General features: G+C 38.4%; 4 protein-coding genes across 11 annotated transcripts; 2 read left to right on the top strand and 2 right to left on the bottom strand.

Moving 5' to 3' along the window:
* The first annotated feature begins 441 nt into the window (after positions 1–441).
* On the top strand, positions 442–3,701 carry LOC125193875 (G-type lectin S-receptor-like serine/threonine-protein kinase At4g27290). The gene is made up of 7 exons (XM_048091804.1): positions 442–1,856; positions 1,943–2,086; positions 2,174–2,298; positions 2,378–2,588; positions 2,668–2,911; positions 2,990–3,140; positions 3,237–3,701. Exons 1-7 carry the CDS (start codon positions 614–616, stop codon positions 3,534–3,536), a joined length of 2,418 nt encoding a protein of 805 aa, XP_047947761.1. The 5' UTR covers positions 442–613; the 3' UTR covers positions 3,537–3,701.
* A 2,511-nt stretch (positions 3,702–6,212) lies between these two features.
* On the top strand, positions 6,213–9,265 carry LOC125193873 (G-type lectin S-receptor-like serine/threonine-protein kinase SD1-1). 3 transcript variants are annotated; one of them, XM_048091802.1, is made up of 7 exons: positions 6,213–7,526; positions 7,612–7,743; positions 7,822–7,946; positions 8,026–8,236; positions 8,335–8,572; positions 8,652–8,802; positions 8,864–9,265. In XM_048091802.1, exons 1-7 carry the CDS (start codon positions 6,251–6,253, stop codon positions 9,179–9,181), a joined length of 2,451 nt encoding a protein of 816 aa, XP_047947759.1. In that variant the 5' UTR covers positions 6,213–6,250; the 3' UTR covers positions 9,182–9,265. The 3 variants fall into 3 exon arrangements, with proteins under 3 accessions (XP_047947759.1, XP_047947758.1, XP_047947760.1); XM_048091801.1 differs by having other exon boundaries at positions 7,819–7,946; XM_048091803.1 differs by having other exon boundaries at positions 7,511–7,526; positions 7,679–7,743; positions 7,819–7,946.
* Positions 9,266–10,130: 865 nt separating this feature from the next.
* On the bottom strand, positions 10,131–16,834 carry LOC125193876 (probable sugar phosphate/phosphate translocator At1g06470). Of its 5 annotated transcripts, none has more exons than XM_048091805.1 (13): positions 16,714–16,834; positions 15,792–16,414; positions 15,537–15,703; positions 14,781–14,866; positions 14,123–14,172; positions 13,021–13,088; positions 12,611–12,711; positions 12,456–12,468; positions 12,000–12,184; positions 11,681–11,767; positions 11,248–11,342; positions 10,624–10,778; positions 10,131–10,535 (listed from the first exon to the last, which is right to left on the bottom strand). In XM_048091805.1, the coding sequence occupies exons 2-12, from the start codon at positions 16,052–16,054 to the stop codon at positions 10,640–10,642; spliced, it is 1,254 nt and encodes a 417-aa protein (XP_047947762.1). In that variant the 5' UTR covers positions 16,055–16,414; positions 16,714–16,834; the 3' UTR covers positions 10,131–10,535; positions 10,624–10,639. The 5 variants fall into 5 exon arrangements, 4 of the variants coding, with proteins under 4 accessions (XP_047947762.1, XP_047947763.1, XP_047947765.1 ...); XM_048091806.1 differs by having other exon boundaries at positions 16,601–16,732; XM_048091808.1 differs by lacking the exon at positions 16,714–16,834 and having other exon boundaries at positions 11,299–11,342; positions 15,792–16,501.
* Positions 16,835–17,203: 369 nt separating this feature from the next.
* Positions 17,204–19,908, bottom strand: LOC125192474 (heat stress transcription factor A-4c-like). Of its 2 annotated transcripts, XR_007171405.1 has the most exons (3): positions 19,198–19,908; positions 17,962–18,978; positions 17,204–17,427 (listed from the first exon to the last, which is right to left on the bottom strand). XR_007171405.1 is itself a non-coding variant. In XM_048090060.1 (2 exons), exons 1-2 carry the CDS (start codon positions 19,411–19,413, stop codon positions 18,043–18,045), a joined length of 1,152 nt encoding a protein of 383 aa, XP_047946017.1. In that variant the 5' UTR covers positions 19,414–19,908; the 3' UTR covers positions 17,725–18,042. The 2 variants fall into 2 exon arrangements, 1 of the variants encoding a protein (XP_047946017.1); XM_048090060.1 differs by lacking the exon at positions 17,204–17,427 and having other exon boundaries at positions 17,725–18,978.

The following is a 19,908-nucleotide window of genomic DNA, read 5'->3' as shown; positions in this document are numbered from 1 at the left end:
TTGTTAATTAAAATTTATGCATCAAATAAATAAGTACACCAAATTCTAGAGGGTTCAAATTAAAACGGAAAGTTGCAAGTTAGATAGAATAGAACAACCACTTGTATTGTTATTTGTTTATCTTCTTCTGTTTATCGAGGGTGGTTATATTTTTGCTGGGTATCAAACACACTATTCGAACACGAAAGATCAATCCCTTCGATTGTTCTTGTTTTGCCAGCAAAGATTCTAGAAGGCTACATAAATTTTCAACAGTCAGGCCCCACGGTTGAAAATTCTTGCAAAATTCCATTTAATGACAAAGCAATGGCTCTACATCTACCTACTTTGGCAACTTGAGCACTATTTGTCAATCTAAACTTTGTGGTTAGTTTAGTTTGCTATATTAAAAGTCACAATTTTCGATAATGGGAACTAAAGTTTCTGTAGAATAATCTTGTAATCCAATCACAAATTCACAATCAATTACTCATTACTGACTAGGTCAATGGCAACAAACACAAGTTTTCTCCCCACCAAAAGGTTGCATCCAGCAGTTGCATCAAGAAAATATTTTTGCTTAAACTTCATGACTTACACAAAATAAGCCTCCATTTCCATTCCCTCTCTGCAAATGGAGTTCCTCTATGCAGCTCTCTACCTCTTAACCATCTCCACATTCACTTTTGCAGATGACAAACTTTCTTCAAACCAAACTCTTGGTGATGGAGACTTCTTAACCTCTCCATCCCAAACATTCGAGCTCGGATTCTTCTCTCCGGGCTCATCCACCTCCAGATTCTTGGGAATACGGTACAAGGCCACACCAGACATCGTAGTCTGGGTTGCAAACAGACAAAATCCGATCACCGGCCTCAACGGAGTTCTAACTTTATCTGCAACCGGCAATCTGATCCTCACCTCAGCTCAAGGTCCACCCATTTGGTCTTCCAATTCCTCCACAGCGGAATCAAATCCAGTTTTGCAGCTCCTGAATTCTGGAAACCTTGTTGTTGGCCTTAATTCGTCGTATATTTGGCAGAGCTTCGATCATCCAGGCGACACTAGGCTGCCGGGAATGACACTAGTGCAAGACATTAGCACTGGAGATGGTAAATATTTGACCTCATGGAAAAGTGTTGACGATCCATCCATGGGAGAGTTTAGTTACAAAATACAAAACCTAGGATTATCTCAAACTATAATTGCCAAAGGGAAGGAGATCTTAAACAGGGTTGTGTTTTGGAATGGGAACTTTGTTGGATATCCAACTTCACAAGATCCAGCTTGGAGGGTTGAAGTGGTAACCAACAAGGGTAGGCTGGTCTCAGTTCATCAGCCTTATTATGATTCAGTTCATGCCAGATTAACCATGAATTACTCGGGTTTTCTCCAGCGATACGTGATGAACGAGAGGAAAGATGGCTGGATTCTCATGATTGCACTCCCTCATGATCTGTGTGACGGTTATGATGTGTGTGGTAGCAATGGCATCTGCAAGATTTACAAGAATCCAGTGTGCCAGTGTCTGAGGGGGTTCCACCCTGTATCTGAGAGCGAATGGAGCGTGTTCGAGTGGAGAGGAGGGTGCACCAGGAATCGGTCACTGGATTGCCAGACAGAAGAGGGGTTTCTTGAGGTTAAAGGAATCAAGTTCCCTGATTCACTCAATTTTCAGTTGAACACTAGCATGTCTAGTGAGGAATGCCGCGATGAATGCTTCAAGAACTGCAACTGCACGGCCTATGCTGATCCATTCTTCAGCAATGGGAGCAGCTGCATGATGTGGTTTGGGGACTTGATTGATATGAGGGAGTACACTACAGAATCTGGTCCTGCACCGAGCATCTACATTCGCGTGCCTATCTCAGACCTTGGTAAATGAATCTTTTTATTAGGCTAAGGTTGTCTTTGTATATAGCAAGACATGCTTTTATGCTTGACTACTTATAACATTTGACAGATAATGAGGGGAATGGATTATCAAGGAAGACAATCATAGTTATAGCTACTGTTTCTACTTTGGCGATGCTTATCTTGGGCGTGGCTGTTTGGGGCATATTTATGAGGATCAGGCGCAAGAGACGAGGTTACATCCAACGACTAGGTTACATCACTAAACCTTTCTATTAATGAGAGCAAGCATTATTCCAAACATCGTAAGATGCTTATGATTTATGAACTCTTTCAACAGATTCTAAAATGGCAGCTGAGGAATTAGAGTTACCTATCTTTGACTTGGCAACCATTGAAGCAGCCACAGATAGTTTCTCGGAACAGAACCTGATCGGCCAAGGTGGATTTGGTCCTGTTTACAAGGTAAAAGCACCACTTATGTACTGATAGATATATATAAAGAATTTAGGCAAACTTTCTATATTGAATCTGGTTGTTGCAGGGAAACCTTTCATCAGGAGTAGTAATCGCAGTGAAAAGGATGTCGAAGATTTCTGGACAAGGCCACGAAGAATTTACTACTGAAATCAACTTGATTGCAAAGCTTCAGCACAGGAACCTTGTAAGGATTTTGGGATGCTGCGTTGAAGGGGAGGAAAAAATGCTGATCTACGAGTACATGATAAACAGAAGCTTGGATCATTTCATTTTTGGTTCGATCATCATTCCCTTTGACACCTATAACCTTAGCACATAATCCGACATGTATTCTTACACTGACTCACTTAACAGCTGCAGATCAGCGAAGAAGGGTGCTGCTGAATTGGCCAAAGCGGTTTGAGATCATCATGGGGATTGCAAGAGGCCTTCTCTACCTCCACCACGATTCCAGGCTCAACGTCATCCACAGGGACCTGAAAACAAGCAACATTTTGTTAGATGAGAACCTAAACGCGAAGATTTCAGACTTTGGTTTAGCAAGAATGTTTGAAGGAGATCAAACGATATCAACAACAACAAGAGTAGTTGGAACATAGTATGCATTTTATACACATATGTGCATATGCAGTCTTTTCTTCTAGAGTCTAACTAATGTGTGACAACCTCGTTGCAGTGGTTACATGGCTCCAGAGTACGCGTTTGATGGAAAGTTCTCCATCAAGTCGGATATATACAGCTTGGGGGTAATGATCTTGGAGATCGTCAGTGGACAGAAGAACAGAGGCTTCAAGCATCCATCCTGCTACAAGAACCTTCTAGAACAGGTAAATATTTTCTCATCAATGAAACTGCATAGATTCAGACATACACAAACACACTATGCCATAGGATATGAACATAAGCTTCATAAACTGTGACAGGCATGGCATTTTTGTAAGGAGGGGAGGGAATTGGAAATGATGGATCCGTGCTACAAAAATTCGTATGTGGAATCCCAGGTGAAGAGATGCATTCAAGTCGGGTCATTGTGCGTACAGAATGTGGCAGAGGAGAGGCCAATGATGCCGGCTGTGGTGCTCATGCTGAGTACTGAGGACGCGGTCTTGCCTCAGCCAAGGAAGCCCGGGTTTTTCTTGCACGGGGACTCCAGTTTATCGCATAGCAATGCCTCAGGAAGTACTGGCGGCGCAGTGACCATAACTGACATAGAAGCCAGGTAGTTACTTGAAGGAGGAGGAAATGCAGCATTGTGATTTGTGAGGTACAGCAAACCAAATTTTGTATACTTGTGTTTATTGGAGTGTTGGGAGGATCTTCAGATGTATGAATATCAGATTACTACATCATTCTATTCGAATATGATGAATCACTTTTTCAGACTTAAATCTCGAAAAATGGTAGACTAATTACTCAATAACATTAGCCCTGCCTCTATACATAGAGAAAATATTACTATAACTGGACTATTGCAATCAAGTTATAATATGCAGTTAAGCTATAATCAATTCAACAAATTAGGTAGTACTGCCTAACTAAGGTCCCATAATAGACATTCAATACATAGGGTGTCCGTAGGTATTGCCACGCCCTCTATGAATCACATCTTAGAGCCTTTTGATCCTGATATTGAAGCGTCCTGCTGCCGAAGAAAAGCTAAGAATAAGATGAGTGATAGACCTAAACCACAAATGCAGCTCGAGATGCTTCAGCAACAGCTGCAACTACTTCAACATTAGTTGGCAGATGAAGCCGTTGAGAAGCAAGGAAATGTGGAGACGTCATTGTTGATATGTTCACACATGACAATATTGTAGGCCCTCCATTAAACCAAGAGTCAGCGCCAACACATTTGAGCTAAAGCTGGGTTTCATCAAAACATCAAGGTTATTAGACATCTATCTTAGTTATTATATGGAGTAAGGGGAGCTTCAGCACCCTGGTTAATGTTTTTTTTAATGATTTTAATCTTAGTAATTAAGGCTTGGTTGTTCAATCTCTGCCCCTATCGTCATCCAAAAATCTCAAATTAATCTCCACTCAACCTATTTTCCTCATTCGCATTTTATTACCATTGATTTCAGTGCCGAGTATATGACTTTGAGTTATAATTTTGATATTTTGAAAAGATTATGTATGAACTGTGTTTTGTGACATTATTGAACAAATTAGGCTAGGATAAATTTTCCTAACAAAATGAAAAATCAAATACCTAGGCAGTAAACTTAAATGCTGTTCAAATTATGGTATTCATATTAATTTTCGCATGGACAATTATGTTCCTCAAGAAAATAGACATTCGTGATTTGATAAAGAAGAAAACAGTTATCAATAATTTATTTCTCATTAATGACTTTGTATTATATCATAAAAAAATCCTATTACCCATCATGTAGTTGGCAGTAGCCTTTATTGAGCATGGATTCAATCATCTAAGATAATATTTTTAAGTTGTAATTTGACTGAAAAAAAAACAATAAATATTATTTGACTGTTTCTCGAGTCCTAGACAACAATTTATTGAGAAAATGATACGGAGTATATCAATAAACAATTTAATGTTGACTTCCAAATAAGAGTAGCAAAACATAACTCTGTCACAATATAACATCTGCGGTCAAGTTAATTGTTGGCAATTGAAACTAAAAATTAATATATTAAAATTATCTCACATTGGTGTACAGAGAGAACTGAATCAGTATATAAGTTTAATGGCTTTTCTCCTATCACTAATTAATTTTAGGATGGAACCCATTGATTTTCTATCATTGATGATTTTTTACTTCTATTTTAGTCGCAATTTGTGCAATGCATAGGACATAACTCCAACTCAAACTCAAAATTAAAACTTGAACTTAAAATTCAATAATTAAGGAAGAAAGATCTTACCATTTGAGTTACGCTCCATAGTATTAAATTCCTATAACATTCGAATTATTCCATTCGTACCCTGAATTGACAGTAATTTCTTTTTCATTCATTTCCAATTAATTGACTTGTTTTTTTACTATTACTTTTTGGCAATAAACACTTAAGCACTCCCAATGGGTCGGCGTTAAATCCGGCGAAAAATCGCCGATTATCGCCGGATTATCACCGGGCGTTGGGGAGAATTCGGCGATAATTCAGCGTTAATTCTACTGAATTAACGCCAACTCCCGGATTATCGCCGGATTATCGCCGACCACTGTGGGTGATAATCCGGAGATAAAAATAGTTTTTTTTTTTTTTTTTTTTAATTCCCCCCTATAAATTTAAAATTTAATAATTAATTTAAAATAATTTCCCCCCTATTTTTTTTTTTTCGTCGTTGTAATTTTTTACTCGTGTTTAATACAACGAACTTTATTACTATTATTTGTCTTGTATTATAAATTAGCTAGCTTTTATTATATACAAAAATAAAACAATTAAATTAGTAATGATGTAAAAATGAAATGTTGAGTTAGGGAGAAATAAGGGAGAAACCATTGGAGCAGTTGGCTAAAAGTTGGCTAAAAACTGGAGATAAATTTTGGTGCTGATGTGACGCTGATGTGGCAGGAGTTAGGGAGAAATAAGGGAGTTTTTAGCCGAACCATTGGGAATTGGGAGTCGTATCAAGTGAAATTGGGTTAATTAATAGTGGGAGTAATATACTAACTAGTAACGACGAATTCACGTGGAACTTGAGTATAGTGTATAATTATTAATTATCGTTACCTGTATTTGGTGAAGAAAGAATATGAAAGTTAGTAGTAAAAGCTTATCCGGAGTAGATTTCCTTTTGTGGACATTGGATAAATAAATTCCATGAAAAGTAGAAAATCTTTATTTAATGAAATTCATATTCAATAATTGCGACGGCATATATTGGGGACAGAGACGGCTCTGTTTCAATTGCAGCTCATGCAAAACACACAAAAAAAAGGTCTTAATTCGCTCTGAGAGTAGAGAAATGGAGCAGTCTTTCCAAATCCTCTGCGCCGCTCTCTCCATCTTCGCCATTTTCAATTCCTCTCCCACAGCTGCTATTGCTACACTCTCTCCCGGCCAAACTCTCTCGGACGCTCAAGTTCTATCTTCTCCCGCCCAAATTTTCGAGCTAGGATTCTTCACTCCCGCCAATTCCACTTCCACCGCCAAATTTTTGGGGATATGGTACAGAGCTACACCGGACGTCGTCGTTTGGGTCGCAAACAGACAAAATCCGATCACCACCTCACCCGGAGCTCTAACTCTCTCCAAAAACGCCAATCTGATTCTCTCCTCAGCACAAGGTGCAATCGCATGGTCTTCCAATTCCTCCACCCCCGCCGCATCGAGGCCGATTCTCCGCCTCTTCGACACCGGAAACCTCGTCCTCGCTGATAATTCCACCAACATATGGACGAGCTTTGATTACCCTAGCGACACCAGGCTTCCGGGGATGAAGATGGTGGACGATTCCGACGCAGGATTGGACAAGTATCTCACATCGTGGAAAAGCTACGGCGATCCGTCGCTCGGCGAGTTCATTTACACGATCGAGAACCACGGATTGCCTCAAATGAGTATTCTCACGGGGAAGGAGAAGAAGTACCGGACAGGTCCGTGGAATGGACGGAATTTCACCGGACTTCCATTCATACGCGATCCAGCTTTTGGTGCTGAAATTGTTAACGGAAGGTTAGTCTCCTACTCCGATGCTTACAACAGCTCGATTTACATGAGACTGGTGATGGATCCGTCGGGATTGCTCCAGCGTTACATCATGAATGAAGAGAGAGACGGATGGATCCTTGCTTTCTCTGTGCCGAGCGAAACTTGCAGTAATTATGGTTGGTGTGGTGTTAATACGGTTTGTAAACCTAATAAATCGCCTGTGTGTGAGTGTTTGAATGGATTCGCGCCTAAATCTGAGAGGGAATGGAGCTCGGCTGCATGGACGAGTGGATGTGGTAGAATTCCTCCGTTGGATTGCCGGAAGGAGGATGGATTCATGAGGGTTGATCGTGTCAAGTTCCCCGATACGTTAAGTTTTCGTGTGGACAATAGCATGAGCATTGGTGATTGCCATGAGGAATGCTTGAGAAACTGCAACTGCTCGGCTTATGCTGATCCTTACTTGAGCTTGAGCAATGAGAGGAATGAGTGTTTGATGTGGTTCGGGGACTTGGTTGATGTCATGGAGTTCACCGGAGAAGTTAGTACTGGGCCAAGCATCTACATTCGCGTGCCTAAAACCACGCTAGGTAACTGGTTTTTATGTAGTTTTTGTGACTGGTAGATCAGGAATGGGGTTTTAGTGAAATGATAATGCTTTACTCTTTGTTGTAGAAAATATGAGAGGTTGGAATGATAGGAAACGTTCTAAGAAGCTTGTGTTTGTTGCAACGGGTGCTAGTTTAGGGATGCTTTTGTTGATCTTGTGCTTTGGAGGCTTCATTTTAAGGAGGAGGAGGAGACGAGGTAATGTTTTATTGTGATCCTTTCAGTTATACAAGAACTATGTAAGAATCTTAAACGTATGTTTACTACTTGCAGCAGCATTTAAGAATGAGAATGAGGATTTGGAATTACCTTTGTTTGGATCGAAAACCATTGCAGCAGCTACTAACAATTTTTCGGATGAAAATTTGATTGGAGAAGGCGGTTTTGGTCCTGTTTATAAGGTAAATGCTCTGCTTTCAGCTGGACAGAGAGATAGGATTGCTCGGATTAATGAAATTATTTATTTCTTTGGTGTTTCAGGGAAACTTGTCAGATGAGCTAGCAATCGCAGTGAAAAGAATGTCGAGTGCTTCTGGGCAAGGGCCTCAAGAGTTCAAAAATGAAGTTATTTTGATTGCTAAACTCCAACACAGAAACCTTGTGAGGATTTTGGGATGTTGCGTTGAAGGAGAGGAGAAGATGTTGATATATGAGTACATGCACAACAAAAGCTTGGATTATTTCATTTTTGGTTTGTTCCAACTTTTATTTATTTGTTTTTCCTTGTCATTGAATCCTAAAAGTATGTCTATTTATCTTAGACTGAATGTCTTCACTAACTGATTGCAGATGAGAACAGCCGTGCAGTGCTGACTTGGCAGATGCGGTTTGATATTATTATGGGGATTGCGCGAGGTCTACTATACCTTCACCATGATTCGAGGCTCAAAATCATCCACAGGGATCTGAAAACGAGCAATATCTTGTTGGATGAGAACTTGAATGCGAAGATTTCAGACTTTGGATTAGCTAGAATGTTCGAAGGTGATCAAGTGATGGCAAGAACAAAGAGAGTCGTTGGGACATAGTGAGTTCCATTTTATTTACAAGCTTATATAGTATGCAAAAAAAAAAATGAATTTCGTGCTAAAGGAAGCTGATTGCAGTGGCTACATGGCTCCAGAGTACGCCTTCGATGGAAAGTTCTCTGTGAAGTCGGATGTATTCAGCCTCGGAGTAGTAATATTGGAGATAGTGAGTGGGAAAAAGAATAGAGGATTCAAGCATCCTTGTTGCTATCAGAACCTTCTGGAGCAGGTGAAATATAGATTCCCTTTGATTTTCATATGCTCAATGCTGAGAATTGGTTTGATGACAGGCATGGCTACTTTGGAAGGAAAATAGGGAGCTGGAGCTGATGGATCCATGCTATTCTAGTTCTTGTGTGGAATGGCAAGTGAAGAGGTGCATTCAAGTGGGGTTATTATGCGTTCAGAACGCAGCAGAGGAGAGGCCGATGATGCCGTCTGTGGTAGTCATGTTGAGCTGTGAGGATACAGTTTTGGCCGAGCCGAAGAAACCTGGGTTTTTCTTGAACACGAGCCCTAGTTTCTCGGAGAGGAATACATCTGGAAGTGAGGAAGGTAGAAGTAGAAGTGCTTCTTCCATGACTATTACTGAAGTAGAAGGCAGATAGTTGTTGAGAGTTGAAACTGATTTGCTTTAAAAAATTGGTGTTTTCTATAGCAAATAAACAACAAGCTTTGACTGAGGTTCCCAATTAACTCCTTGTCCATTTGACGGCGCAGTTTCAAAACCGCATAGTAAACAACGTAACATTGATATTTGACTTTATAAAATTTGTTGTAATAGAAAAAAATAAAAGCACACGATAACGCATAAAATCGGATCCTGGAGTGGAGATCTGTATTAATTATAAAAATAAACACGTTAACAGACACAATCAGATCATGGCGACCTGTTTGAATAAAAAAAGATTAAAACACTCGTTAACACACAAACTCAGATCGTGGAGACGTTCGCAACACAAGTCAAGCTTTTTTAGCTCATTTTATAATAAAATAGGTTTAATTTAGTTTTTTCCTAATTCACGATTATGAGACCTAGTTAGGTGGCCGCATGGACTCGTCCTAACCGAGTCGCCTCAGTCGAAAATAACTAAGGTTTCTCATTTGACTTATTTTGCTTGTTACCAACTAGTAGAGTTGTCAAGTAGATCAATCCAACTCAGTTTAGCCCAGGCTCGACGGGGCCTGACTCAATCCAGGCCCATGACTGAATAGAGTCCGGATGGATTGGTCATTTTATGCGTAGCAAAATAATGAGTGTCTGATACTCGGCATTGGACACTTATCTTTGGTATGCATTCAAATTAGAATCATGTGTACAATTTCTAACCATATGCACCAAAGAAACTTATTCAAAAAAATAAAATTTGTGAAATTGTTTCTTGCGATGAGAATGTGGAGAAAGTACAAAATGAGATACAAATGGTGAAATGTAGATCAAAAATCTGGGCATTTTCGTGCGAAATCATAAAACTGGCCAAAAATAATTAAAATTAATTATTGATAATCTATTACGTTGCAGTAGCTAAATAATTTAATTTTTTACTCTAAATCAAATAGCTGATATATCACGTAGATTTCTTCAACAGTGTAGAAAGAGATCATAGTTCCAAAAAAAGATGAAGTGTATCTGTTGTTGACCATACATTACATTACATGTAGTCTAAGAAATTTCCATGTGAAGAAAAGTGAGGATCTCAGACAAAACTGGCAACATTGTGTACTCACATTGTTTCATCCATCCTTTCAACAACTTAACCAGCTATCCATGTTGCCAAAACTAGTCAGCAGCTTCTAAACACAAGAACAACGCAGAGCATCCAAACATGATCTCTAGGTATCAAAACATGCTCACTCAACTCAACAATCTAAATGACGCCACATTTCCTTGTACCTGTTGCCAGACGCAATTGCCAGCTTCCCATTTAGGTAAAACCTACTGCCGAAATGGAATTCGTGTTGCTGTGTAAAATGAAGAACAAAGTTTAGTCTGAGGTGAAATAATTTGTGACCTAATGAATATCATTAACATGCCTGGATGAGAACTCACTGGCTTAGTCGTGAATTTATTCGTCAGAATGTGAACTTGGGCTTGTAAGAGGGCTGCTTTCTTCTTCATCCACGTCCTCAATGATAGTATACTTGGATGTCGAACCATCTGTTGGCGAACCACCATGCCTCTTGCTCTTGTGCAACTTCTGGTATCTGAAATTTTTGAAACTAGACTGTTAAGCGCGGATTTTGCACTGCAACAATTCTACCTACTGATTAAGTTAAAGATCTAATGTGAAGCTAATAATGGCATAATCAGGTTATATGAACATTATGCCAAATATGTGGGAAAGCTATATTTGAATGGGCACTGTCATCACCGATCATCTAATTAACCTGAACTCGTGAGGAATGAGTAATACTAGTATAATATACTCCAGTATATCAAAACAGAAAGCCACCTAGAAACCTGTTCTATAAAATTGTTCATTTCCTATGATAGACAACTTCTAAAGTATATCATGACACCAATCTTTCAAACTATGATTATCAGACCTTGCTATACACCACGATGTTTGAAAAAGTGATCTGTTTCCCAAAAGTTTGCTATCAGAGCCAAATTAAGCATACACATGTTTTTTATTGAATAGTTTAGTGAATAAAGTTAAGCTTGCTTGCTTACTTGTACCAGTTGAATAAGCTGACACCAAACATGATTGTTGTGAGGCCATACCCTTTCAACCATGTGAATTCATCATGAAAATAGAACACAGCCACCTAAAAGAAATATCAAAGGTTACTAAAGGACATTTAATTTACTCAATGAAGCAATAGTATTTAAGAAGTCTTGGCAACCAACATATGGAAAGGGCCTCAGATACTGTTAATCCCAAATAGGATGATTACAATAGCTACGATTCAAACTACAGTTTGGATTGTGCAAACTGACAGACGGACCAAGTCAATAATTTTAACCCACTTATCTCATCAATTATGCAACTGATATATCCTCTAGATACTGCACTATACAGGGAAAGGCTATATTGTTATAATGATTGTCATATAAACATTAGCATGTTCTTGAAGTTAAGCCGCATATATATTTGCTATCTTACCAAAATAGTAACAGCTTCCTTCACAACCCCTGCTACTGTCACTGTTACTGCACTAGTCACTGAGATGAGAATATATTCCGTCAATACCTGCAATTAAAGAAAGAAATCAAATCAAGCTATAAGAACAGCAGAACAAGAAAAGTTAAAGGTTTCAAATCAACTTTTAGTTCTGTTGTTCTTTAATTGTATTCATCATGGAGAAAAAACAGGATTTCTCAGTTGTTTGACATATCAAAATATCAACAGATCTGAAGAGACAAACCAAAAACCAACATGAACCCCGGGGCACCAGATCAAGCTATTAAACCATAGATCCTACCATGAAAAAAGCCAGTGTTCCGCCAAACAGCATCAGCAAACAACTTTTGACAATATTCCACGAGCTGTTGAAGTAATTGCTCTCTCTGAAATCTTGCCAAGGATCCAGCAATAGAGAAAGCAGACCAGTTCCAATTGCCATAATTGGTGTCACGTAGCTCATCAAAGTAAGAGGATTTTTAAGGCCTGAAGTAAGAGGAGGGAAGGAATCATCCAAATATGTCGAAATGAGTTGGACAAGTAATAAGCTAAAAGATAAATTAGTGTTGATGTAAGTAAACACAAATTAAGCTATTAAGCTTTAAAACTAGAGCTTAGTCCTAATTTGTAAAACCTTAATCAATTTCTTTGGGAGGACATAGAATGCATCTCTTACATTCTATTATTCTATGGAAGTTTATAGCTACTATATAGATAGAATTTTGAGGTAAAAACCCTGGCTTCAAATGACACTCACCATATGATTCTTTCTTCAGGTTGTTTTGATATCAGCACATCATCCAATTGAGACGAGCCAAGAAAAAAAATCAAGTATTTACTATTAAATGTATAAGAGCAAAATTAAGTTTGGAAAAAAAATATGACAGGAGTAGCAATGCACTGTTCTTGTACCTGGAGAAGAATCTGTGTCATTGTCCATCGGAACCCTGACATGACAGCAGCAAGCATCACAAATACAAAACCCCAAAAATCAAATTCTGTCTCCTTAGCAACTGCAGTATGGAACAAAACAAATCAAATGTAAAAACTAAATTAAGAGATTCATCATGGATTAGCTTCATCAGTTTTAATTGCATTTATATTTTTCATTATTGAGCTGTTTTTTGTTGATTTTAGACTCCCTATTAAGATTTTCCACCAATTTGGGTGGATAATTTTGAATCTTCATCCTCTGTTGATGTATAGCACGTGCTTGGATTTATGTCTACTGCACATTTTAGAACATATTTTCCAATATTCAACAGAATCTTCCAACCAAGATGCACATATTCACCTGTAGGGATAAAGAGTAAACTACTTGCCTGTTAATAGTATCCCAACAGAAATGACAAACATTATGCCAAACAGTTTCACGCTTGGAGACTCCAATCTTCACAGAACATTGATCGAGTCAGCAACAAGGTTAAAGAATCTAATATATACATATATATGTAAAAACATTTACTCAAGTGAATTACATAGAGTATATGCATTGGAAAATATATAGTACTACTACTTTGTATATATTGAGTTTGACAAAGGACCTGGTTATCTTTTTGAAAGTAAGGCTGGAGTCAGGACCTTCTTCATAGTTAAGAATAACTCAATGTGTGTGTCTTGTTCAGTCATTCAGGCACTCTCATTTCTGATATTTATTAAAGCTTAACTCAAGCATAGTATATATTCTTACTCCCTCCGTTCCCTCATAGTTGAGTCATTTTTCCATTTTGGGAAGTTCCCTCATAGTTGAGTCATTTCCATATGTAATAATTAACACTTTTTCTCACTCTTACTTTATTCTCTCTACTTTATTCACTTTCTACTCTATTCTCTCTCTTACTTTTTTATCTATCTACTTAACACATTAAACATTGCTTTCTTAAACTCTGTGCCGAAAAGTTTCGCCTCAACTATGAGGGAATCTCATAACGGAGGGAGTACTTTTTTACCAGAAATTTACATTCCAGCTTTTTTCAAAATCAACATTTTCAAAAGACTTCATGATACTTAACACTTCTCTCACTTCTTCGTGCCTCACCAAACCAGTTCTAGTTTAGCTTGATACATAACAATCTTTTAAGCACTGAAAATAGGTGTACACTGCAGAGAGTATGGCTTATTTTAGTTATAATGAACACTTCACCCTCCGTCTCATAAGGTGCTCACTCTTAATGGGAGCGGGTTTTAATAAAAGTTGGGTAGTGTTGGTTGAGTGGAGAAAGGGTCCCTTTTGTTATTGTTGTTGAAGGATAAAGGGTGTGGGCCATCCTTTGTTTTGTTGTAAGTAAATAAGGTGAAAAGATGGAATAAAAATATAACGGGTGGTTTCTAAAAAAAGGAATGAGCACACTCTTGTGGGACGGAAGGAATATAAAACAGTCCTCTTTTGAATTGCAATGCAAAGTACTATTTATTTGAAGATACCTGAAAGCAAAGGCAAAAACTAGGAGAAATACCGGCGATGCTGATTTACACTGCAAACAAAAGTAGCTGATTTAGTCATCTACGGCTCAAGAGATAGTATAAAGAACACGGTGACAAAACAGAATAGTTCTTGTAGTTACTAAGTCAGAGACTAAGGCCACAGTCCATTAAATCAAAATGGCAAGACTAATTGAGTAACAAAAAGAAGAGAAAGCATGGACTTCAGGAAAAAAGATAGCGACATAAACATTACATAATATTGTTTACATAAAAAAGTAGTAGCCTCCAAATTGAATGGTAAGATTATATGGAACATACTTGTACAGTTTTCGGAGTCATTTCAGTCTCTTTGGGACAGCCAGATCTGATATTTAACATCCTTCTTCATCCTTTTAGTGTTCTTTTAGTAAAATTCTAGTACTGTAACTTAGTCATGGATATATCAAATGTCTTTCTTGGATATTGTCCGCTTAACTTTTCTATTGTTCCCAAATTTCATTTCCTTACTTACACACTTAGATTTACAATATTTGAACCAAGATTGGACATAGCAAATTCACAAGGCCTCGGTTCTAAACCTCAGAGATATTTCACAATTAACAATATCAAATAGCTAACGCACAAGTCAATAAGAAACAGTTGAAGAAGAATAACCAACCATTGTGGCAAATGTGACGGAAATGAAAACCAGGGATGCATTGCTCAGATTAACATCCATTGCAGTGCTGAGGGCTGTTGGTACAACTGTGAAATGCAAAGGCCATCTGTAGCATTAGTTGTTAAATAAGTTAATTATACGAGCAAATTCAATAGGATAAGAAAAAAAAAATACTCCCTCCATCCAACAAAACCCACTCACAGCACTTTTTTACCAGCTAAGTCCTTATTTCATTCACGTCACGTTTTACCAACTACGTCAACTAAATTATTAAAATCCTTGCCGGTCAAAAGGTGGCAAATTGGTGGTGGACGAAGTAAGTAATACTAATATTTTGTTGTTACAAACCAAATATTCCGATTAAGATTGAAAATGAAAGGGCCGGAAAAAGTTTCCTCTCAGCTAGTTAGGCCCAAACTAATAACCAGTAAGAGCAGTGGGACATTTAAAAGAAGTAGCCTCAAGAAAGGGTGAACTACAATAAAATTGACAAGATGAAAAACAGTTGAGCTGGATTAGGTCCATACATTTCATTGCTAATGTGTCCAGTAGTTAGAAAAAATGATGGAACATAAAAGATTTCGTTAAACATGAACAGAATATATGAAACACAGCTACAAAAACATTGGCAATTCGGAACTTTTCCATATAAATGATAGTAGAACTATGAGAGTCTCCATGATGCTAACAAATAGTGAATGCATATGTGTAGATTCTGTGAACATAAAAGTTGGTGAATGTCACAAGACTCCCTACCTCTTGCAAAATAATCACTCCAAGACATAACAGAGGAGTGAAACCTTTCAGGCCAAAACCAGGTAATGGCCGTTGAGAGAGCTGCTTGCATGACAAAGTGAATGGTGTTCATCAACAGTGGCGCAGGGAATTTCCCCAAATCATCCCCTAATAACGTCTTATTGTACCTGTTCACGAACAAGAATTACAATAAATAACAAAACATAATAATCTGCAGAGTCTATGAAGTGACTGATTCAGAATGAAAAAACTTACAGTGTCAAGAATGTACTGATTGCGTACCAGGCCAGTATTAGAAACAAAGTTTTCACCACATCAGAAACAGAAACCGGGTTCTCTGTATCTCTCTTTGACAGGCTATGGTAGTCCACGTGATTTAGGCTGTTGTCGCTATTTGTATGTAGTCTTCTATTGACCGTGTGACCATTTTCAATATCGTGTAAATCACTACCAAAGGGTGACCTATTGTGTCCATCACCACTGCTGGGAGATCGATTATGCACATCACCAAGCTCCATTCTTGGTTGAAGTTACTTCCACAGAATCTGTAACACTCTTAAGATTTCCTTCTCTGAACCATGTTGATGAACCACGGGCAACCCACAACCAATCTCCTATTAAGATACATCCTCATCTAATTGAGCTGACCATGTGATTATTCACACCAACTTTATGCATCAAACTGTCACCTCCCTTTTCTCAACCCTTTTACTGAATTCTATGTGATGGCTTGCACAAAAGTATCCGTTGGAGGCTACTTTTGAAGATGAATTTTTCGAAAAAAACAAAGACAAAAAGGGAAGCCCCAATTCGAACCAGCTCCAACTTGCTTGCCCACAGAAATCTCAGCTCATTTGATCTCAGACCTATATATATTACTACACAAAAAAGGCCTAGAAAAATTCAGCTGTGTTCCAGTGGATCAAATGCAAAAAATAAAACTAGATTCCACCAATTAAAACCCGGAAAATAATGCCCTAAATTGGATGTTGCATTGAACAAAATACGAAACGCATTAACAATTATGAAATGAAGGCAAAAAGGTAAAAATTTAACATTCGTACCGTGGAAAATGCAAATTCTGTATAAGATAATTACAGAAACGGAGATCCATGCGAAACGGAAAATTGCGTCATGCAAAGATAAATTTGTGATTAAGAGGGAGAAGGGAATTTACCGAAGACATGAATTCTTCCTGATTCATGCACAAAATAGTGAATCCCTTGTTTTCTTGATTTTGTGTGAATTAGTTGCTGCCGAATGCTTTGTCATCATGTGAATTCTGTCGTTGGTTTAACCGTCAACTAATTCCGGTTCCAAATCCCAATATTTTGATTATTATAATCTATTGTGTTAACTAATTTCTGGTCCCAAAATTCCAATAATTTTTTATCGATTATATTTCATTAATGAGTATGAGCAATTACTACATTGGTCACTCATGTTTTCTACTTATTTGATTTCTATAACCGAAAGGCATACTTTTTTCATGAAAACCTATGTGCGCTATTTATTTTTTGAGAATTTGTACATAAATATGAAATGCATTCAATGGTTCAATGCGTTTCTCATGCATCCATGTTATCGATTGCAGCCGATGGTTTCGCCTTTCCGTCCGTATCATTTTCATTACACACAAGCCACAACTTCAAATTTGGATTAAATTATTCCACGAGTATAAATTATTTCATTCCATCATAAACTTCATGTCAAAATGTTAATCTTTAAAAAATAACCCTGAAATTCCAGCAAAAAAAAAGAATTATGCACTAATCATGAGAGCCAATATCTGGAAATCTCCCAAGAGCTCGGTGGAGCAGTCATCTCTAGGTTCCAGCGAGTCTTCCACATAACACCAGACACTAGCAAGCAAAGGCTCTTCTCAGTATTGCTGCATCAGGAATTATGTTCAGTTAGTGCAAGTATAGAAACTGTGAAATCCTCAACAGGGCAGGGAGATCATGTTTTCCATGAAATCGACAACTTGAGAGGACAATAAGAAGCATGTGCAGATTGCAGAAAACATAACTGCATTATGGCAAGAGTCAGAAGATATATGGAGTACAAATTTACACTCCCTTCATGAACCAAAATCTAATTCAAGAAACTTCTCATATTGTAATTGTATAATTAGACCTCTGATTCCATATTCAGACTACGAAAGATGAGTAAAAGATCATGACAAGCATAAAAAAAATTAAAAACTTTTTTCGTTATACAGAATCTACCAAAAGAGAGAACAAATAGCATGCTCCCCAATGATTTTACACTTCTACATCTAATGAAGCACATCAGACCCGGAATTCTCCATCAAAACGACACGAAAAGCATAAGAAAACAATCCAAAACAATTAACATCAATATTGAGATTTATGCATCTATATGTAGGTAGGTACCACACCTCCTCAAACTCAAGCAATAATACCTAAAGTTAGTATATGACACGTGGCAGCTTTGTTCCTCAGCACTCAAGTTAGCTGGCTTTCGCTCATCACTAGGATGCTTCTCAAGATCCACAATCTTCCTCTGATTTCACTTCTTGTGCTGTAGAAGAACCAGGAGCCTCGGTCAGAAACTGCTGCCAGAAGACGTCGTTTAGACCAGCTGCCACAGATGGGATGGCGCCATCCTGCTCTTGATCTTTTGGCATTCGATTAACAGCAGTCTTGGTTGGGCTCATGTTCACATCAATCCCTAGTGGCTTTAGCCTGGAGTCAAGATCAATGCAGATTGAAGATATCTCAGGGCTGCCTAGATAAGTCGAGGATGCAGCCAGCTCCGGGGAGGAATTGCAATCTCGTGAAGTTGATGCTGACATGTGGCAACCGCGCGAGGCATTATCAGAATCTCCAGATGATGCTGTGATGACAGGCGAACGCGTGGGGTGCAGCCTAAAGTCATGAAAGCCTTCAGCTGGAGCCTCAACTCCATGGATGAACTTCTCCCAAAAATTTAGGGATGAATCTATTTCCTCAACTTGTTCCAAGTTCATGAATGGAAGAGACAAAGCACCTGAATTTTCTAGGCTTTCGCCTTGCAAGAAATGCAAGGCCGTGGACCTTCTTTTCTTGCTCTGAAACCCCGGCTGTTCCATGGTGCTCGGCTTCTCCAACAGCTGAGCTAGGCTGATCATCAACTGACGCTGCCTGTGGTCAATGTTCTGCAATATCTGCCGTAAGGAATTGAGCTGATGCTCGTATCCTTGACTCTCGTGCCTACGCCTCTCTACTTCCGACTGAAGCATAACCTTTTCTCCTTTTAGCTGCTGAATCTCTTTCTCAAAATGCTCCCGTTCTGAATCAGTTAGTGGAGCCACATTTCCTTGACCTGAATGACTATGGATCGGCTTTCGCCTGTATATATTCTTCAAAAGATGTTTCTGCCCTCGGATAAACTCGTCATTTGCAAACTCCCATTGATCAGGATCAGTCTTTCTAAAACCCTGCAAATTTCAAGAAAATGTTAGGCCTATATAGTGAAGAATCCAACTAGATCAAACTACCTAAATCAATCTACAATCTGTATCATTCTTCAATCAGATCAGTTTCATATACTTGCTTTCTTCAAAGCAACCAAACAAGCTCTACGCAAAATAACTCAACACAAACAACACACAGCCTAATGGAACAACAAATGAAGCGAAGAGCGAGAAATGTCTTACATATGTATTCAATTGCCTAATGAAGCTGGAGAAATTGTTGTGCTTGAAATACTTAGGCAGCAAATCTCTAGCAAACTCAGGTGGATTCCAAACAACAAAACTATGGCCAGTTAGACTCCAAGATACAACAGAATTTGTCATTGGATCATCCACCATCTCATAAGTCTTCACCAGAAATGGCGCCGGCGACCAAGAACTGCCATTTGATCCATCCATCACTAATGATCAAAACTACAAACCTATAAACACGACACCCTTGACTGAATCTTTCCAAAGAGCTCAATATAAATGCTTCTTTTTCCAACTTCAGATTTCCTTCACTCATTCAAGACTTAGACTTCAACAAACAGACAAATCAATACCCACATAAAATTCAACTCAAAGAACCAATCTTTCTTGATTGATTGATGAACAGAACACAATAAAATCCAGCAGAAAAGAACAGACTTTTTCAAAACCCTTTTGATTATCACACGTGGTTGATCGATTACAAGTGAAAAATCTTGAAAACAGACAAACCAACAGCTAGTTAAGAAAACAGTGGTTTCTTGGATAAACCCCGAATGAAAGAGCTATAGCCTATATATATGTAGACAAAGCAGAGTGAATCATAATCGTCGGTGTTGGAGCCTTTGACGATAGGGGCTGAGGAGTGTGGGGATTGACTTTCAACAGCCCGGCAGAAAAAAGATTATTCGAAATTTGGGGAAA

The sequence above is a fragment of the Salvia hispanica genome, chromosome 6, assembly GCF_023119035.1.
Source record: "Salvia hispanica cultivar TCC Black 2014 chromosome 6, UniMelb_Shisp_WGS_1.0, whole genome shotgun sequence".
NCBI lineage: Eukaryota > Viridiplantae > Streptophyta > Magnoliopsida > Lamiales > Lamiaceae > Salvia > Salvia hispanica.
The sequence above is the reverse complement of the archived record's forward strand: the minus strand, read 5'-3'. Positions and strand labels throughout refer to the sequence as shown.

Excerpts from the sequence above, each read along its gene's own strand:
- LOC125193875 (XM_048091804.1), top strand. The coding sequence starts at position 614 with ATGGAGTTCCTCTATGCAGCTCTCTACCTCTTAACCATCTCCACATTC. Across the intron at positions 2,589-2,667 it reads CTTGGATCATTTCATTTTTG|CTGCAGATCAGCGAAGAAGG; the intron begins GTTCGATCATCA and ends CTCACTTAACAG. Across the intron at positions 3,141-3,236 it reads ACAAGAACCTTCTAGAACAG|GCATGGCATTTTTGTAAGGA; the intron begins GTAAATATTTTC and ends AAACTGTGACAG.
- LOC125193873 (XM_048091801.1), top strand. The coding sequence starts at position 6,251 with ATGGAGCAGTCTTTCCAAATCCTCTGCGCCGCTCTCTCCATCTTCGCC. Across the intron at positions 7,527-7,611 it reads CGTGCCTAAAACCACGCTAG|AAAATATGAGAGGTTGGAAT; the intron begins GTAACTGGTTTT and ends TCTTTGTTGTAG. Across the intron at positions 8,803-8,863 it reads ATCAGAACCTTCTGGAGCAG|GCATGGCTACTTTGGAAGGA; the intron begins GTGAAATATAGA and ends GTTTGATGACAG.
- LOC125193876 (XM_048091805.1), bottom strand. The coding sequence starts at position 16,054 with ATGGAGCTTGGTGATGTGCATAATCGATCTCCCAGCAGTGGTGATGGA. Across the intron at positions 11,768-11,999 it reads GAACACTGGCTTTTTTCATG|GTATTGACGGAATATATTCT; the intron begins GTAGGATCTATG and ends CTTTAATTGCAG. Across the intron at positions 10,779-11,247 it reads AGCTTATTCAACTGGTACAA|ATACCAGAAGTTGCACAAGA; the intron begins GTAAGCAAGCAA and ends CAAAAATTTCAG.
- LOC125192474 (XM_048090060.1), bottom strand. The coding sequence starts at position 19,413 with ATGGATGGATCAAATGGCAGTTCTTGGTCGCCGGCGCCATTTCTGGTG. Across the intron at positions 18,979-19,197 it reads TTAGGCAATTGAATACATAT|GGTTTTAGAAAGACTGATCC; the intron begins GTAAGACATTTC and ends TGAAATTTGCAG.